At 43.0% G+C, this 14,910-nt stretch overlaps 2 protein-coding genes across 2 annotated transcripts in view; one reads left to right on the forward strand and one right to left on the reverse strand.

The window, feature by feature from the left end:
* The first annotated feature begins 625 nt into the window (after window positions 1-625).
* cyp51 (cytochrome P450, family 51) lies at window positions 626-7,361 on the forward strand. Its single transcript, XM_083645716.1, has 10 exons — window positions 626-960; window positions 1,051-1,149; window positions 3,008-3,184; window positions 3,641-3,767; window positions 4,221-4,395; window positions 4,666-4,785; window positions 5,340-5,535; window positions 6,092-6,187; window positions 6,516-6,684; window positions 6,783-7,361. The coding sequence occupies exons 1-10, from the start codon at window positions 790-792 to the stop codon at window positions 6,959-6,961; spliced, it is 1,509 nt and encodes a 502-aa protein (XP_083501842.1). The 5' UTR covers window positions 626-789; the 3' UTR covers window positions 6,962-7,361.
* Window positions 7,362-7,473: 112 nt separating this feature from the next.
* akap9 (A kinase (PRKA) anchor protein 9) overlaps window positions 7,474-14,910 on the reverse strand; it is a gene marked incomplete at its 5' end in the record, with an annotated part of 86,985 nt that continues 79,548 nt past the window's right edge. Inside the window, 11 exons of the mRNA XM_083646458.1 lie at window positions 7,474-8,010; window positions 8,611-8,744; window positions 9,065-9,200; window positions 9,561-9,655; window positions 9,864-10,096; window positions 10,717-10,920; window positions 11,407-11,601; window positions 11,788-11,893; window positions 12,078-12,280; window positions 12,850-13,152; window positions 14,338-14,682. Coding sequence (XP_083502584.1) covers window positions 7,967-8,010; window positions 8,611-8,744; window positions 9,065-9,200; window positions 9,561-9,655; window positions 9,864-10,096; window positions 10,717-10,920; window positions 11,407-11,601; window positions 11,788-11,893; window positions 12,078-12,280; window positions 12,850-13,152; window positions 14,338-14,682 — 1,998 coding nt within the window. The 3' untranslated portion in view covers window positions 7,474-7,966. The remainder of the gene's footprint in view (window positions 8,011-8,610; window positions 8,745-9,064; window positions 9,201-9,560; window positions 9,656-9,863; window positions 10,097-10,716; window positions 10,921-11,406; window positions 11,602-11,787; window positions 11,894-12,077; window positions 12,281-12,849; window positions 13,153-14,337; window positions 14,683-14,910) is intronic.

Here is a 14,910-nt window from a genome sequence, read left to right on the forward strand (position 1 = left end):
CTATTCACACTCACTACAGAAATATACATCTGTAGTTAAATTAATTTAAGACTCATAAAATCTTATTGCCAATTGACTGCAAACCACCAATTTTCTTGAATCATATAATGTCACAGTCTGGTACTAGTGGCTTTAGAGAGGCCATTTGAACTTTTTCCACCACAATGGCATGCATTTTCAATTGTTTAAAGAAAATGTATTATTAAAATTATTTTTAAGGCTGAACACATTAATATTATTATCATGATTATTATTATTATTATTATTATTATTATTATTATTATTATTATTATTATATTATTAATATTATTATGTATTTATTTATTTATTTGGCACTGCAGTGACCAGTCAATCTTAAATCTGCAATACACAAAACACACAAACCATGTTCCTGCTGCTTGGTGACATCATATAGCCAGACATCGGTTCAGGTAGCGCGCACCAATCACAGCGGCAGTTCTTTGATGGACATATGGGACACGCGGCCAACAGCCAATGGGAAGCCTCAGTTGGTCAGGCGGGGGCAGTACCAGTATTGACAGGTATAGCTGTTGGAGAAATAACCACCGGCCTCCCATCATCAAACGGGGGATTACTGGAGCCGCACAACTTTGACTATGCAGACGTGACCGCTTATTTAAAGGAACGGAGGAAGAAAACAAAGTAATGTAATGGGTTTCTAGCCTGATCATTAGAATACAAAGATAATTCGCCGGTTTTCGCGCGGAGTCAGTGAAGCAGTTTTTTGGGGAGCAGATAGGCTACAAGTGAGGAAGCTACAAAGTTACAATGTCGATGCATCTGTATCAAATGAGCAGCAAACTGCTGGGAGACACTGTGAGCAAAATGAGCGACAACCTGACGTCCGTGATGCTGGCAGCTTCAGTGATCACTCTCACTCTGGGATATATCTCCAAACTGCTGCTCAGACAGTCCCGGGCCTGCGCTGACAATGACCAGGTGAGTCAAAGAAAGATTCTACTACAAGGTAAACATCAAAATAAAAAAGTTTATATTTATCTTCCACTAACAGTATTTTTCTCCTTATAGAAATACCCGCCATATATTCCCTCCAGCATACCGTTCCTGGGTCATGCCGTTGCATTTGGGAAAAGCCCCATTGAATTTCTTGAACATGCATATGAAAAGGTAAGTGTTAAAGATCCCGTTCAGACATGTTTTAAGATGTAGGCTATATAAAAGATTCTCATCTGAACATTTTGTGTCTGATATATTAAATATTATATTAAAAAAGTAAATTATCTTAGTAAAAATCCGTAAAATAACATCTAGGCTACTCCTCCCTCATTAAAAATTCCAGAATCTATAAATATGCAAATACTGTATTATATTTCATTTCAACAGTTCAACTGTTGGACACAATATGTCTCCCGGTTCACTGTAAAGTCAATTCTCAGGGTGCACTGGAGGCTTCAAGTTCAAGTTACACTTTTGTAACTTGAATATTGGACCAGGATTGGCTTCCAAAGTAGTTGTGATGTCAATCACAAATCATGCTCTTATGCCCAAAAATTGGATTTTCAATGAGCACAGACACACACTTTCTGCACATGAATGTGAAAACAGCCTTCTAGTGTCAAACTCTGCACACGTGTCCGCGGTAACTTGATTCTGAGAGAGCAGCAGCATGGTGGTGAGTGATGACTCTCTGTCTGCCTGGCGAGATAATTGAAGGTGAGCGAGCTGCGAGACAGTGAGCGAGTGAACGACAGACAGTGAGTGACACTGACAGATTTTTTAGCAACAACCAAGAAAGTGTCTAGTCTGTCTCTTAAGTAATGTTACCTGTGTGACACGTTGGGATGCTACTGGCTAATCATGCATGATGCCAATTGCCAAGCTCCCGAAGTCAGGTATGCAGGTGGCTATATGCATGGTTTCAGTTTCATGACCCAATAAGTAACAAAAAGAGGTGGTGTAAAGTTAAAAACAACATAATATATTTTATTTTATTTTTCAATCGTTCCTATCAGGAATAAATAAATGTCCCTCTGTATGTTTTTTTTATTATCGATGATGACTTTGTGTGTTGTGTACGGCTTGGGTTGTGTACCTGTGTTTGTAGGTGTCATTTTGATATGAATTTGGCTAAAACAGTTTGTGTTTGTTAGTTACAATTATGTTGACAGGAGAGCTGAGCAGGTGGTGACATGAAAGAGAATATACTGAATAATGACATCACAACAGTATAATCCTAATGTTGATTTAAAATGATATATTAATCTAAATATGGCTAAAAAAGGGGGAAAAAAACCCTCAAATTTGTTTCGGCGGCGCCCTGACGGGCGCCACCGAATCCGCCTCCCCTTGCTGGACCTCCCCTATTTCGGAACCCTGGCTACGGCCCTGCCCGTAGGTAGATTTGGTTGCAGAGAGAGTCACACATTTTTTTAAAGACGCAGACAATACAAGGGATCAGTGTTGGTAAACAAATGGCAGCTTATAGGCTTATAGGGACCCTATGGAGCCAGCCTTGAGTGTCTCGCGCTAGCAGGCTGTGCTTTTTACTAAATTCACTTCATTTAGAAAAACTGCAACAGTTCACACAACTTTAACATGCCATACATATACTGTATTATACATCAGACCCTTGAGCTACTTCTGCTCTCACTCAGAATGTAAAAATACAAGCGATGTGATGTCTAGTTTTTGAGATATGAATGTTTGTTTGGCACAGCTCATACTAACTGCTGCAGTTCCTGGTGGCATATCCGGGTGTCGTAATGTCACGCTGATTCGTCCTATAGACAGTAGACAGATATCAAAGTGCCCGAGTTCAAAACATCATCACAAAAAATGTAAAAATATAAAACATTTCTAAGAAAAACATTGGGGCCTGGAGGGGCCACCTTAGGCTATATAATGCAGAACAAGAAGAAAATCATGTTTTTAAGTGGAGAGGGACTTTAAGTTTTCTCTCGCTCTCCCTGACTATTCCATGTTTGAAGAGCTGTATAGTTTATAGTGCTCTCCTCTCGGTCCACAGTACGGCCCTGTGTTTAGTTTCACCATGGTGGGCAAGACCTTCACCTACCTGCTGGGCAGTGAGGCAGCCACACTGATGTTCAACAGCAAGAACGAGGACCTGAACGCAGAGGATGTTTACTCCAGACTGACCACCCCGGTGTTCGGCAAGGGGGTCGCCTATGATGTCCCAAACCCTGTGAGTCACTTAGAAAGACTCACAAAGAAAATCACATTCTGTAAAACATATGGTGTAATTCTTTAATTTTTTTAGATTTTTTTTTTAATTCATTCATTTTAACTGCTAATTTGTATTGTTTGGGTGCTTATTGTCTTTTGCTTTGTGTCTGTTGCACTGATGCCACTCAGTGTTTGTTTGTCATCGGTCTGCAGTTTCGCACTGGATCAACTTAACCAAGTTAAATTGGTTGTATGTGCATAATATGAAGGCTACTTGGTTGGCAACAACAAAACTGAATAAAAAGCTATATTAATAAAAGCAAAATGTCAAATAACTGACAACAATGCTTAATTAAGAGTAAATATGTATTCGAAGGATCCTGCCAATTAAGTGTTTAATAAAATAATGTGGTCAGTCAGATAGTCCAGATGATGCTTTTCAGCTGTAACACACATGTTGTATGATGTGTTTTAGATCTTTCTGGAGCAAAAGAAGATGCTGAAGACCGGACTAAACATCGCTCATTTCAAACAACACGTCCAGATCATCGAGGAGGAGACCAAAGAGTATTTTGAGAGATGGGGAGACAGCGGGGAGAGAAGTAAGATCTGTTGCACACCAGGCAGATCTGACATGTATCGTGTCATGGTGATGATTTCTAAATGGAATCTGTTACAGATTACCTGCTTAGAACGCTAACAAATAACATTCACTGGAATATTGAAGTGAGTTTTGGGTCACTTTACCTCGGGAATTCACAGAACATGCTGCTGTTAAATGAGCAGTTTATTCTGCATTACGACTACTGTTTCCACTATTACATTTCTTATTTGTGTTGCTAAAGTAATGTTGTAGTTGTGATATTTGTGTCCATAACTTCACAATCTGCCAAAATGCACTTTAATCTTAAAACAGATTTTTGAGTAATTTTAGTAATAATATATATTTTTTAAACATATATTTAGCTTTTATTTGTTTTGCCAAACTCTCTGTAAATTGATAACTATGTTTTGTTTTTTTAAGTATTTGCACACTCTCTATCTCTCCCCGTCAGACCTGTTCGAGGCCTTGTCCGAGCTGATCATCCTGACGGCCAGCAGCTGCCTGCACGGGAAGGAGATCCGCAGCATGCTGGACGAGAGGGTGGCCCAGCTGTACGCCGACCTGGACGGAGGCTTTAGCCACGCCGCCTGGCTACTGCCCGGCTGGCTGCCACTGCCCAGCTTCAGGTCCCAGCACACACACACACCGACACTGACCGCACCCAACGGACACAGGCAGGACTAGGTTTCACTCGACTAGACAGAGATATAGATTCAGGGACAGGAATTAGACCATCAGGGGTAAAATAGTCCATCTTGTAGAAAGTGCAAAAAGACTTAATTATTTAAAGAAAATAAAACAAAATCCGCACATATAACATAGTCAGATGATGGAAAACCTTGGTGGTGGGGGGGTGATAGTTGTTGATGGATGCGTCTGACTCTTGTTTTGGGCAGGCGGAGGGACCGAGCTCACAGGGAGATCAAGAACATCTTCTTCAAGGTGACTCAGAAGCGCAGGAGCTCCGGGGAGAAAGTGGACGACTTTCTGCAGACCCTCATTGATGCCACCTACAAGTAAGACGACTTCAGCCTTAATATTATTACTAGACCTTAATATGGGTCGCTGAATAACCGAGCACGTTGTCCGGAAATAGTATATGTTGTTTTCAAACCTAAACTCGTGCTGCTGGATCACATGCTTGTCTTTTAAATAAGGCTTTTTATTTTGAAAACTGTGACTGAAATTCCTATAATCTTTATTCTGTCCGATGACCAACTTGTTAAAAATGAGGTATTTTACTTTCAGACCAGTTAACTACAATGTTGTCAATTGGTAATCCTAAAATTGAGAGTGGAGTTAACAACACTTCTGACACGACCAAAATATCTAAATAGGTTGTGTCACTTACATCTATACTCAATAGACCCTCAGTCATTAAGAAAATATGATAATGCCCTAATCCACAAGCATGTCTCAGAGAGGGCTTTACAGAGAATGTGTCTAGCTAAGCATACAGTATCTAAACAGGATTGAACAATCTTATATTAGAGAGGGGGGGGGGGGGCGCAATAAAACTTCTTGTTGGGCTTTTGAGAGAAGATGTTGAAGATCTTTGTTCCCTGCACAGAAATGGCCGGCCGCTGAACGATAACGAGATAGCGGGGATGCTGATTGGTCTCCTGCTGGCCGGTCAGCACACCTCCTCCACCACCAGCGCATGGATGGGCTTCTTCCTGGCCAGAGACAAGAGCCTCCAGGAGCGCTGCTTCAGCGAGCAGAGAGCCGTGTGCGGAGACAACCTGCCGCCGCTGCAGTTCGACCAGGTACGAGTCTGTGCAGAGCCGTGTGCAGAGACAACCTGCAGTCTGTGCACTCGGGCTCAGTCATGTGTACGAGTCACATATGTTCCCAAGCCCATAAAGCAGTGGCTTACAGTATTACATCAGTACATAATACCTGTCTGGAGAAGGGTGATTGTTAAATTAATGTCAGCATATTGTTGATGAAAGCTGTCTCATTGATTTTATTCTATGCATGAAGATGAAAGAGAAGATTTATAGATTGAAGATGTCAAGCCTTGAGATGGAATGTGCACAAATGAGGTGAAACTCAACTCAACAAGTCAAGTCAGAACAAATCAAGGGTCCAGCCAGTAGCGGCTGCAGATAATTGTGGTAATGATAACTAATAATTGATAACTGATAATTGTACAGCAGGTGCTAACTTTTTCTAAATAACACCCACCTCCCCACCTGTTACAAAGATGTCCCAAATACCTTGGTGTGATAGAAGTAATGATTCCTCTGGGTGGCTGTGTTGCTGATAAAAGGAAACACATTGTAACACGTTTCTAACGGGGTTCCTGGTTTTGTTCCTCAGCTGAAGGATCTGACCCTGTTGGAGCGCTGTTTGAAGGAGACACTGAGGCTCCGCCCGCCTATCATGACCATGATGAGGATGGCCCGCTCTGCTCAGGTGACATCTCCATCTGCCCAGGTTTAGAGGTTAACCACACCAAAGTTCATGCACTTTCCTCATACCTAGAGTGGTAATTGCATGCTAAATCGTATATTCGATTTTATTCCAGGAGTTGTGCATTTCAAGTCTCCTCTAATCTTTCCACATCGTTTTCATGACGCATTTTCCTGACATTTCTAACAAAAATGATTGTTTACGATGACTTCATCTCCTTTCCTTTTCATCTAGCAGCAGATTGCTAATAACTGTCCCTTTTCGTGCGTCACGCCAAAGGCAGCTCGCTCTTTACCAAAATGTTTTGTGCATGGTCCCTTTGTTTCCTCAGACTGCAGCAGGCTACACCATCCCGGTGGGCCACCAGGTGTGTGTCTCGCCCACCGTCAACCACCGTCTGCAGGACACCTGGACGGAGAGGATGGAGTTCAACCCTGACCGCTATCTCAATGACAACCCAGCTGCAGGGGAGAAGTTTGCCTATGTGCCTTTTGGAGCCGGTGAGGAGAATGAATTAACATTTGGTTGGTTAACCAGTGTATTCAAGTGAATCCAAACTGTACACTTGTTGATCATTTCTTCTCCTCCGCCTTCCCAGGCCGTCACCGTTGCATCGGGGAGAACTTTGCCTACGTCCAGATCAAGACCATCTGGTCCACCATGCTGCGCATGTACGACTTCGACCTGGTGGACGGCTACTTCCCCACAGTCAACTACACCACAATGATCCACACCCCTCACAACCCCGTCATCAGATACAAGAGGAGGAAACAGTGAGAGACCAGAGGGAAGAGCTGGAGAGGCGAGGAGCAAAAGACTAAAGAGAATAGTCAGATATCCTGAGTGTTTGAAGTACAGTTGCAACTTCTCTGGACTTGAAATGGGGAAACCTTTGATGAATGCACTACAGTCTGTCTAGATGTTAAACCTTTTATGTTTTGTGCCCGTCCTATCTATCCACACTGAGGTCTGCCTGTATGGCTCTGCCCTCAGCTTAGAGCAAGTCACTGATATTCATATTCACAATGTGAATTCTAAAGACATGGTAATGTAGTGCCTTGATGGTGGGGACATGTCTCTTGATTGAATCAACTCTTTAGGGTGGCTTGGTGTAAGTCTTGGCCCTTGTACTGCATAATGAATTTACTTTTGTTTTGTTTTGTTCTTTGATGTTGGGTTGGCTCTTTAGTTCCAGAAAAACGAAAAAATAAAAACATAAAATAAATTGTTTTGCCCTCAATGTTTTGCCTAAGGTCAAATGCACTCAAACATTTTAAATATTATAATCCTCTTTATTTCAGTTTTTGACAAAATAACCAGAAAATTCAAAGCTCCTACGCTTTACAAAAATACGTTCTCTACAAATGTCCTCTGTAGCCTGTCCGAGAAACCGGCCTAAACAAAACACAGTGTAGTGTACAGTACTGTATATCACCCAGTAGCAGCCTCCTTAACAGTAAACCCAAACATTCTCTACACAATGCTCCACCCATACAACAACACATAGATATAAATTAATCACAGGGTTTTAAATTAGCATTTTAACAATATATATGATTGTAGTTCATCCACAACAAAGAGGCAGATCAAATTACAAACATAGCTGTTTTCAAGTGCTGGCGACAAAAAGCCTGAATACAAGATGTCAGACACTAAAAAATGGGTTTTGGTCCACATGGAATATACTGTCCACACCAGAACGATAGAAAACAGCAGAGCGCTCAGCACAAGAAAAGGCAACTGAGTTTCTTCAAGCCAGATCCAACGTAACTTCTCAGTGTCTTATCTTCTCAAGCCAAAGTGCAATTGAGCATATGAAGAAGAACCTGGGGAGAAAATAAACAGGGTTCCCACACTTTACAATACAATTAAGAACCGTTTACATCACCTCCATCATATTTTAATCAGTTACTGCGCTGGTCAAATGTATAAAGCAACCATTACAAATGCTATGACACTGAAAATTAGTTTTGTTTTTGTTTGTCTTGGTCAATTGCATTTTAGCCTACCAATTTCTTTGTTTTTTTGGCAAAATTACTCCTGTATTTTTTTTTTACAGGAATGATAAGAGTTCATAGAATTATTTAAAATGTAACGTTTATTTTACAAATTTCCACAACTTTTCCTGGATTTTCATGACAGTGGGAACCTTGAATAAAAACGTTGTCGACTAACCCAAACCACTTCATAGGGAAATAACAGAAGACAAAAAATAAAAAATACTGTAATAATAACTAGTACCATGAGACTGGACATATCGGGGTCCATATTAGGAGCACCTTTCCCATTAACCTGATTAAAGGTTCCTTATAAGCCACCAAATTCCAAATTGTAACATTAGTCCTCAGCTCAGTAATTCAACTGGAGAACCTAATTGTACACACATTTTCATAGTGTGTGTGTGTGTGTGTGTGTGTGTGTGTTACCTGATGTCACACTCCCCAGCCTCCTCTGCAGGGCCTCCAGTCTGGAGATGTAGTCTGTGAGCGCTCTGTCAGGGTCGTAGTTCTGCAGGTGGGAGCAGGTCAGAGCGCCGTGGGGGTCTCCAGCCAGGTGAAACCTAAACAACACAGACACAATCTCACCCATAATGCATCTGAACTCGTGTTTCGTTTGGGCACAGTCTTCCTGATTTTCTACAAAACATTTCCACCACTTCCATAATCATTTCATTGCTGAATATGTCAAAAGGTGAAAGTTGACATAAGGAAATTACTCGGAATTTGTGAAAATGTGCTTGTCATCATGTTCTTGTTCGGGCATTATGAATGTGTTTATACGTAATGCCGATTATATGTTGACGCTTTGCATATTCTATGCTATTTCTTTCTACTCATGCTATATCCTTGGTACAGCAGTGGTTCCTATGTGAAATTGCACCTGTGGTGTGTGGACGAGGCTGCAGATCTGGGGGACTCTCGTCCGCTGCGCCCTCTGCTGCTGGAGCCTCCTCCTCGTTCTCTCAACACCTCCACACTCGCTGGGTGAAGATAGGGCGAATCTCTCACATCTGTACCTGAGAAAGATGAACAAATCCTTGGATTAGTCTTTCCACTTATATAGATTCAAGATTCAAGATTAATTTAATAGCCCTAGTGAGGAAACGAGGCATTTGTCCTTGTGCAGTATGCAGTGTAGCAATAGCAAAACAAATATTAAAATATAGAGCATTCAGAAGACAATCTTCAAATTAGTACCGTAATTATAATGTGCCAAGTAAAAGACCCTTTAAAGTGACATCTAGTGGAGTCTATGTAAATATTCATGTAATAAGTCCATGTAAAATGTCCAGTAAGTCCTTAAGTGATGTATCACTATGTATATGACGTTTTCCAACACATAACAGAATTGACTTTTTATTTGGGTCTCCTGGTACCTATCGTCTGTCCCGCTCCGTTCTTGTTGACGCTGCTCAAGGTTACGCCGCCCATCCCGGCTGCCTTCTGCCACCGCTTCACTAGGAAACGCATTCTGGGAGGAAAGAGAAGCAAAACAGTTTGGTCAAAATGACAAGAACAGCAGGGTGTTCATGATATAAGCTTAGTTCTGACTGGAAATGCATCACTGAAAACATTTAAAACTTCATAAACTTCAACAGAACATTTTTAGTGGGGGAAATAAAGTAAATCCATGCGCAGGGCGAAAACAGACCGTCCAACGCGCAGTCCCTGTTGCCTACCTGGAGAGGGCGATGGAGACCCGGACGGCAGAGCGGAACCGCGTCAGGCCTCGGCGGCGCTGGCTGAGGGAGTCCAGGCTGGAGAGCGCCGGCCGGCCGCCCATCCTGGAGATGAGCGACAGCGTGGCCTCCTCACACTCCTGGAAGCCACCCAGCAGCAACAGCAGATACTTCTTCTGGTAGATCAGTGCCTTGCGGAAGCTTTCCGACCGCAGGTATTTCCCGTACATCCTCTGGAGGCGCGCGATGGAGAGTAGAAGAGGGAAAAGGAGAGTGAAGATAAGTCTTACATGCTTGCAGTTATTTATCTATTTATCATATCAATGCTTCCTTTAACATTTGTGTCCAGAAACAGCCAGTATTCTATCATTTATTATATTAGCATTTAGTAAAAGTTGGATACTTTTAATTGCCTATCCTTGGTACTCATATACATGATAGTAAGCTAGTAAGATTTTCGAAGAGGAATCTATCTATCTATCTAGTCCCTGGCACCTCAATGGTGGAACGAGCTTCCACCTTCGGTCAGGACGGCCGAATCACTGCCGATCTTTCGGAAAAGACTAAAGACACACCTTTTCAGGCTCCATCTGGGCCCTTCTTGAACTAACTTCTTTCTCTCTTAAAAAAAAAATAATAATAATTACCAACTTAACTTTACCACTATTCCTTCAGAAGTTGTAGGTGTCATAGACTGTGTTGCATAGTTGATTGCTCTATTGCTGACAAAAATGTGTTATTGTAAGTCGCTTTGGATAAAAGCGTCTGCCAAATGACGTAATGTAATGTAACGTATATCTAGCAACAGGACGCGAACTGAACTATGATCAGGTATTTGGCTCATTCTGCTGACCTTCAGTGCTGCGTTGTCAGCCTCGGGTCCAGAAATGTCTCGCAGGGTGTCTGTCCTGATCTCTCCCCGGAGCCGGGACACCTGGGCCTGGGCCAGGTGCAGGGCTTTCTCCAGGCGCGTCCTCTCTCGAGTCCACGCCTCCCGCTCCTGGGAAAGCAGGTTGCCTGCTGAGTCCGCCTTGCCCACTCCTCGCCGGCTGCCAGACTGCAGGAGCAAATTAAATATGGACATTTACTCAGGGTCTACTGCATGGCATTACAGGAGTTCAAAAACAAACCAACATTTTTATATTTGAGTTGGTCAAAATGTGAAGACAACAGCATTTCCAATATGTTCTTGACATCTATCTTTATATAGCTTTAGCTTCAAGGTAGCATTCATTTAAAACTAGTGTAGAATGTATTAATGACAGGCACCTACTGTAAATGCTGTTTTTATTCCAACCCCACTTTCACTTCTTGATCTTTACATTTTTAACATAATAGTAATTCTATTATGTTTGTTTGAAGGAGGCTAACAAACAGTAAGTCCTATCAAGTAAAGTTATTCGTCCTAGTCCTATTTTTGTACCATTTATTATCATCTTTTTCTGTATCATAGGTATAACAACATTCCTGACTGGCAGTCTAAGCTCCTGATCTCAAAGCTGTTGTAACTCTCTATCACAAGCTTTTCCTGGGATCTACTCACAGCGTCCCCTGATCCCAGTGCAGCCTGCCGGCAGCGGCGGAGCTCCTCCTCCACGCGGAGGCTGTGGTTCCTCAGGTCGTTCTTCTCTTCGGTCAGACGGCTGACAAAACCCGTCAGCTCGGCGTTCTGCCTCAGCAGCCGCTCCGTCAGGGTGTTGGAGGCGCTGGAGGAACCTGCTGCCAGGTGAGCCGCGCTCTGGAGGAAACACAGAGCATTAAACAAGCAGTCACAAGCAGACCTGGACATACGAGGGGCTCAATAGATTTGATCTATTTATTTATTGGCCACAAGTCCAGAGACACATTCAAAGTAGGATGGATACAGTTCAAATAAAAGCGCTACGATCAGCATGCAACAGGAAAAGAAATGAAGAAGTCTAACCTCAGGCGCAGAGGGTAGTGCTGGAGATTGCTGCAGCATAGTGATGACCTCATTGATGTTGGACTGCACCCAAGACAGCTCCTCACTGTCCACCTCCGTGGTCAATCTGCATTAAAAAAGTGTGCAAAGATGCAGCTATCAGTTAGAGACAATCAATTATCTCCTATAACGCTATATTACAGCTGATGTGTGTCAGGGCCATTTTTATGCATTGTGTTAATGTATGCGGTTTATGAAAAAGCGCATAAAGAGTGTTCCATCCATAAAGGAACTTAAGAGTGCTGCTGTACCTGCTAGTAGACTTGCTGGTCATGCTGCGGATCTTGGAGGCGATGAGGTGCAGCTTGCCCAGGATCTTGTCGGTGGTGCGCCAAGGGCCGCCGGGTCCCGGCCTGCCGCCCTCCAGGAGGGTGGCGGGCGCGCTGGAGCTGCTCTTCTGCTGGAACACCCAGTCTGTGGTGCGGTCGGTGGGCTCGCTGTGCCAGAGGGCCGCCTGTTTAGACACACACAACATGAATGAATTAGCTCAGAGGATCCCAAAACGTTTCATGTCATGGACCCCCAAAGGGGAGGGGGGGAGCACAGGCTTGTGTCTGCAAGATTTCTGGTGTTTATTACGCCATCTTGTGATCTTTTTTGCTAGTTACTGCCACCAGAGGTATTACTTTATGTAATGCATTCTTCACATCTTCCTGACTTTATTTGATGAATGTGTTGTATTATTATTTTACACTGTGCTGTTCTTTTGTACTTTAGTGTTTTGGCTATTTCTTTCTGCAAATACTGCACCTGAGGCCAACTGAGGAAGGCGGCCAATGGGAAGCTACTATATATAAGGATTTATTTAAAAGTATGATGCCAAAACACAGAGTTTCTAATAGTTCATTTGAATCAACATATAGTTTGGGAGAGAGCGCCTTGGATCTTTTATTTGTTGATATATATTGTAGAGGGAAAACACAGCTAGAATAGCATTTTAACAAGTTAAAGAAATAAAACGTGAATAATCACTGAGAAAACGGGATTTATGAAGAGTACATGATCCCAGGAGTTGACACTCACACTGTGGCCCTCAGCTTGCAGCGGTCCGCTCCTCGCCCGCTCTCCTTCCCTCTGCTCTCCTAGCTGGGCCACTCTCTCCTCCAGTCGCTCCTTGTCCTCCTCCAGGCTCTTCCTCCTCTCCAGCTCTCTGTTCAGCTGCTCCTGGGCCTCGGACACACGCACTTCCAGGCTCTCCAGCTGGGCCCGAGCCTCCAGCAGGGCCTCCTGGTCCCGTCTTGACCTCTGACTTACCAAAGTCAGTTCCTCCTCTTTCCTCACCACCTCCAGCTTCTGGGCCTCCACCTCACCTAGAAGATGCACCACCTATAGAGAGGCGGGAGGAAAGTCGTCAGATCAAGTGCCCTTTTTTATCCTAAAAATGTAGTTTGGGTGGTTTAGGGAGAAGGTAAGTGATTGCTGGCTAATAGAGTTTCCACTACCACCCAGACCTGTTATTCTAGACAAGAAAAGATATCATGTTTAGTTTAAAAATAATAGTAATTGATTGGATTTATATGGCGCCTTTGTAGATGAGAATGAGACAGCAAGCCAAATTACACAGCAACACCAAAGGTGCTGTACAATACCATGAGAGCCAATATTTGTTTGACAGTGTAGGGGTCCCAGTGCAAATGTTGCAAGTCTGAACTGATCATTTTAGAAGCAAAGCATTTAAACGAATAGCAATTCCTACAAACCTTTTTAAAGCCTTCAATAGCAGCCTTTTTTGTATTGTTTGGCCAAATTGTGTATGATAATGTCTGTCTTCTTTTCAAAGCACAATTTTTTTTTTTTAATTGAAAAGCCTTTTTTTTTTACAGTTCTATTATCAATGTACCGGATCCTCTTTCCTCATGCCATGCCATGCCATGTTTTTTGTTTTGTTTTTATTTTCTAGTTTCTTGTCTGTACAGCTCTAGGCCTGCTGCTATTCTTCTGTAAAGCACTTTGTAAAGTGATATATAAATGTTATTATTATTATATTCTGAAGTCTTCTGGCATGAAGTATTCATTGTCAAAAGAAAAGGCACACTGTGGAGTCTCAGTGGGGTGCTGGTGACGGGGGGAAAAAAATAAAATAAAAAAGAGGAAACTGCACTCTCTACTCAAGTCATGTGATCATGACTTGACAAAGGCCACACCAGGCCAAAACGTTGTCTGCCAATGAAATTCTAAATCTTTGCATCTGAGCCAGAGTGTGCGGTTTCCTCTTTTTCAATGACGTATTCATTCACATTAGTATTCAAATATATGAGCAAAAGAACCATTCCATGTAGGCTGTGGGTATAGTCTTGAATTATTTGGGGATTTTAAGGTTTAAAAAAATAATGTACAGTACACATCATTCAACATACATGTTCATTTTGACAGTGATGCAAAGAATCAACATTGATATTTGTTGCCCTCTGTTCTGACAATTTGGAGCAAATTCCTAAATAGAGCAGAGTCTTGGCCCTTATCCCCATGTGTGAGTGTGCTGGTACAGTACAATATGACCAGCATCCTAACCTGCGCATGCTTCTCATCCAGCTCTCTCTGCAGCCTTTGCAGCATGCTCCCCTCCTCCTCCAGCCCTCTCCTGTCCTCCTCTGCCCCTTCCTCATTGGAGGGACCTCCGTCTGAGGGGACACCCGCCCGCAGCTCCCTCTCTCTCCCCAGGGCGCTGCTCATCTCCCGGGCCTTGGCTCGCTCCGTCTCCAGCTGGACCTGGAGCTCTTGAAGGCGTCGGTGGAGATTCAGGCGCTCCTGGTCGGTCTGCTGGGCGAGCTGGGAGGACGCCTGGCGCTCCTGCTCCAACACCGAGGTCAGCTGGGCCACACGGCCCTGCTGCTCTCCCACAGCGAGATGCAGGTCCTAGAAAATATGGGAAGAAATATAGTTTGGTTTTAGAGTGCACTGTACACTGTCAAAATAGGGAGGGGATCTGACAAACAAATACATGGCAGACATGGATGAGGTAAGACAAATGGAAGTGAATGAATTATAGTTTGGAAAGTTTTCAAAGTGTTTACGATGCAAGTGCCAACACAATATCTGTATTAGCGGCTGGTCTGCTGAATAAAACCTATTTCACAACCCTGT

The sequence above is a fragment of the Poromitra crassiceps genome, assembly GCF_964638095.1.
Source record: "Poromitra crassiceps genome assembly, chromosome: 11".
Lineage (NCBI taxonomy): Eukaryota > Metazoa > Chordata > Actinopteri > Beryciformes > Melamphaidae > Poromitra > Poromitra crassiceps.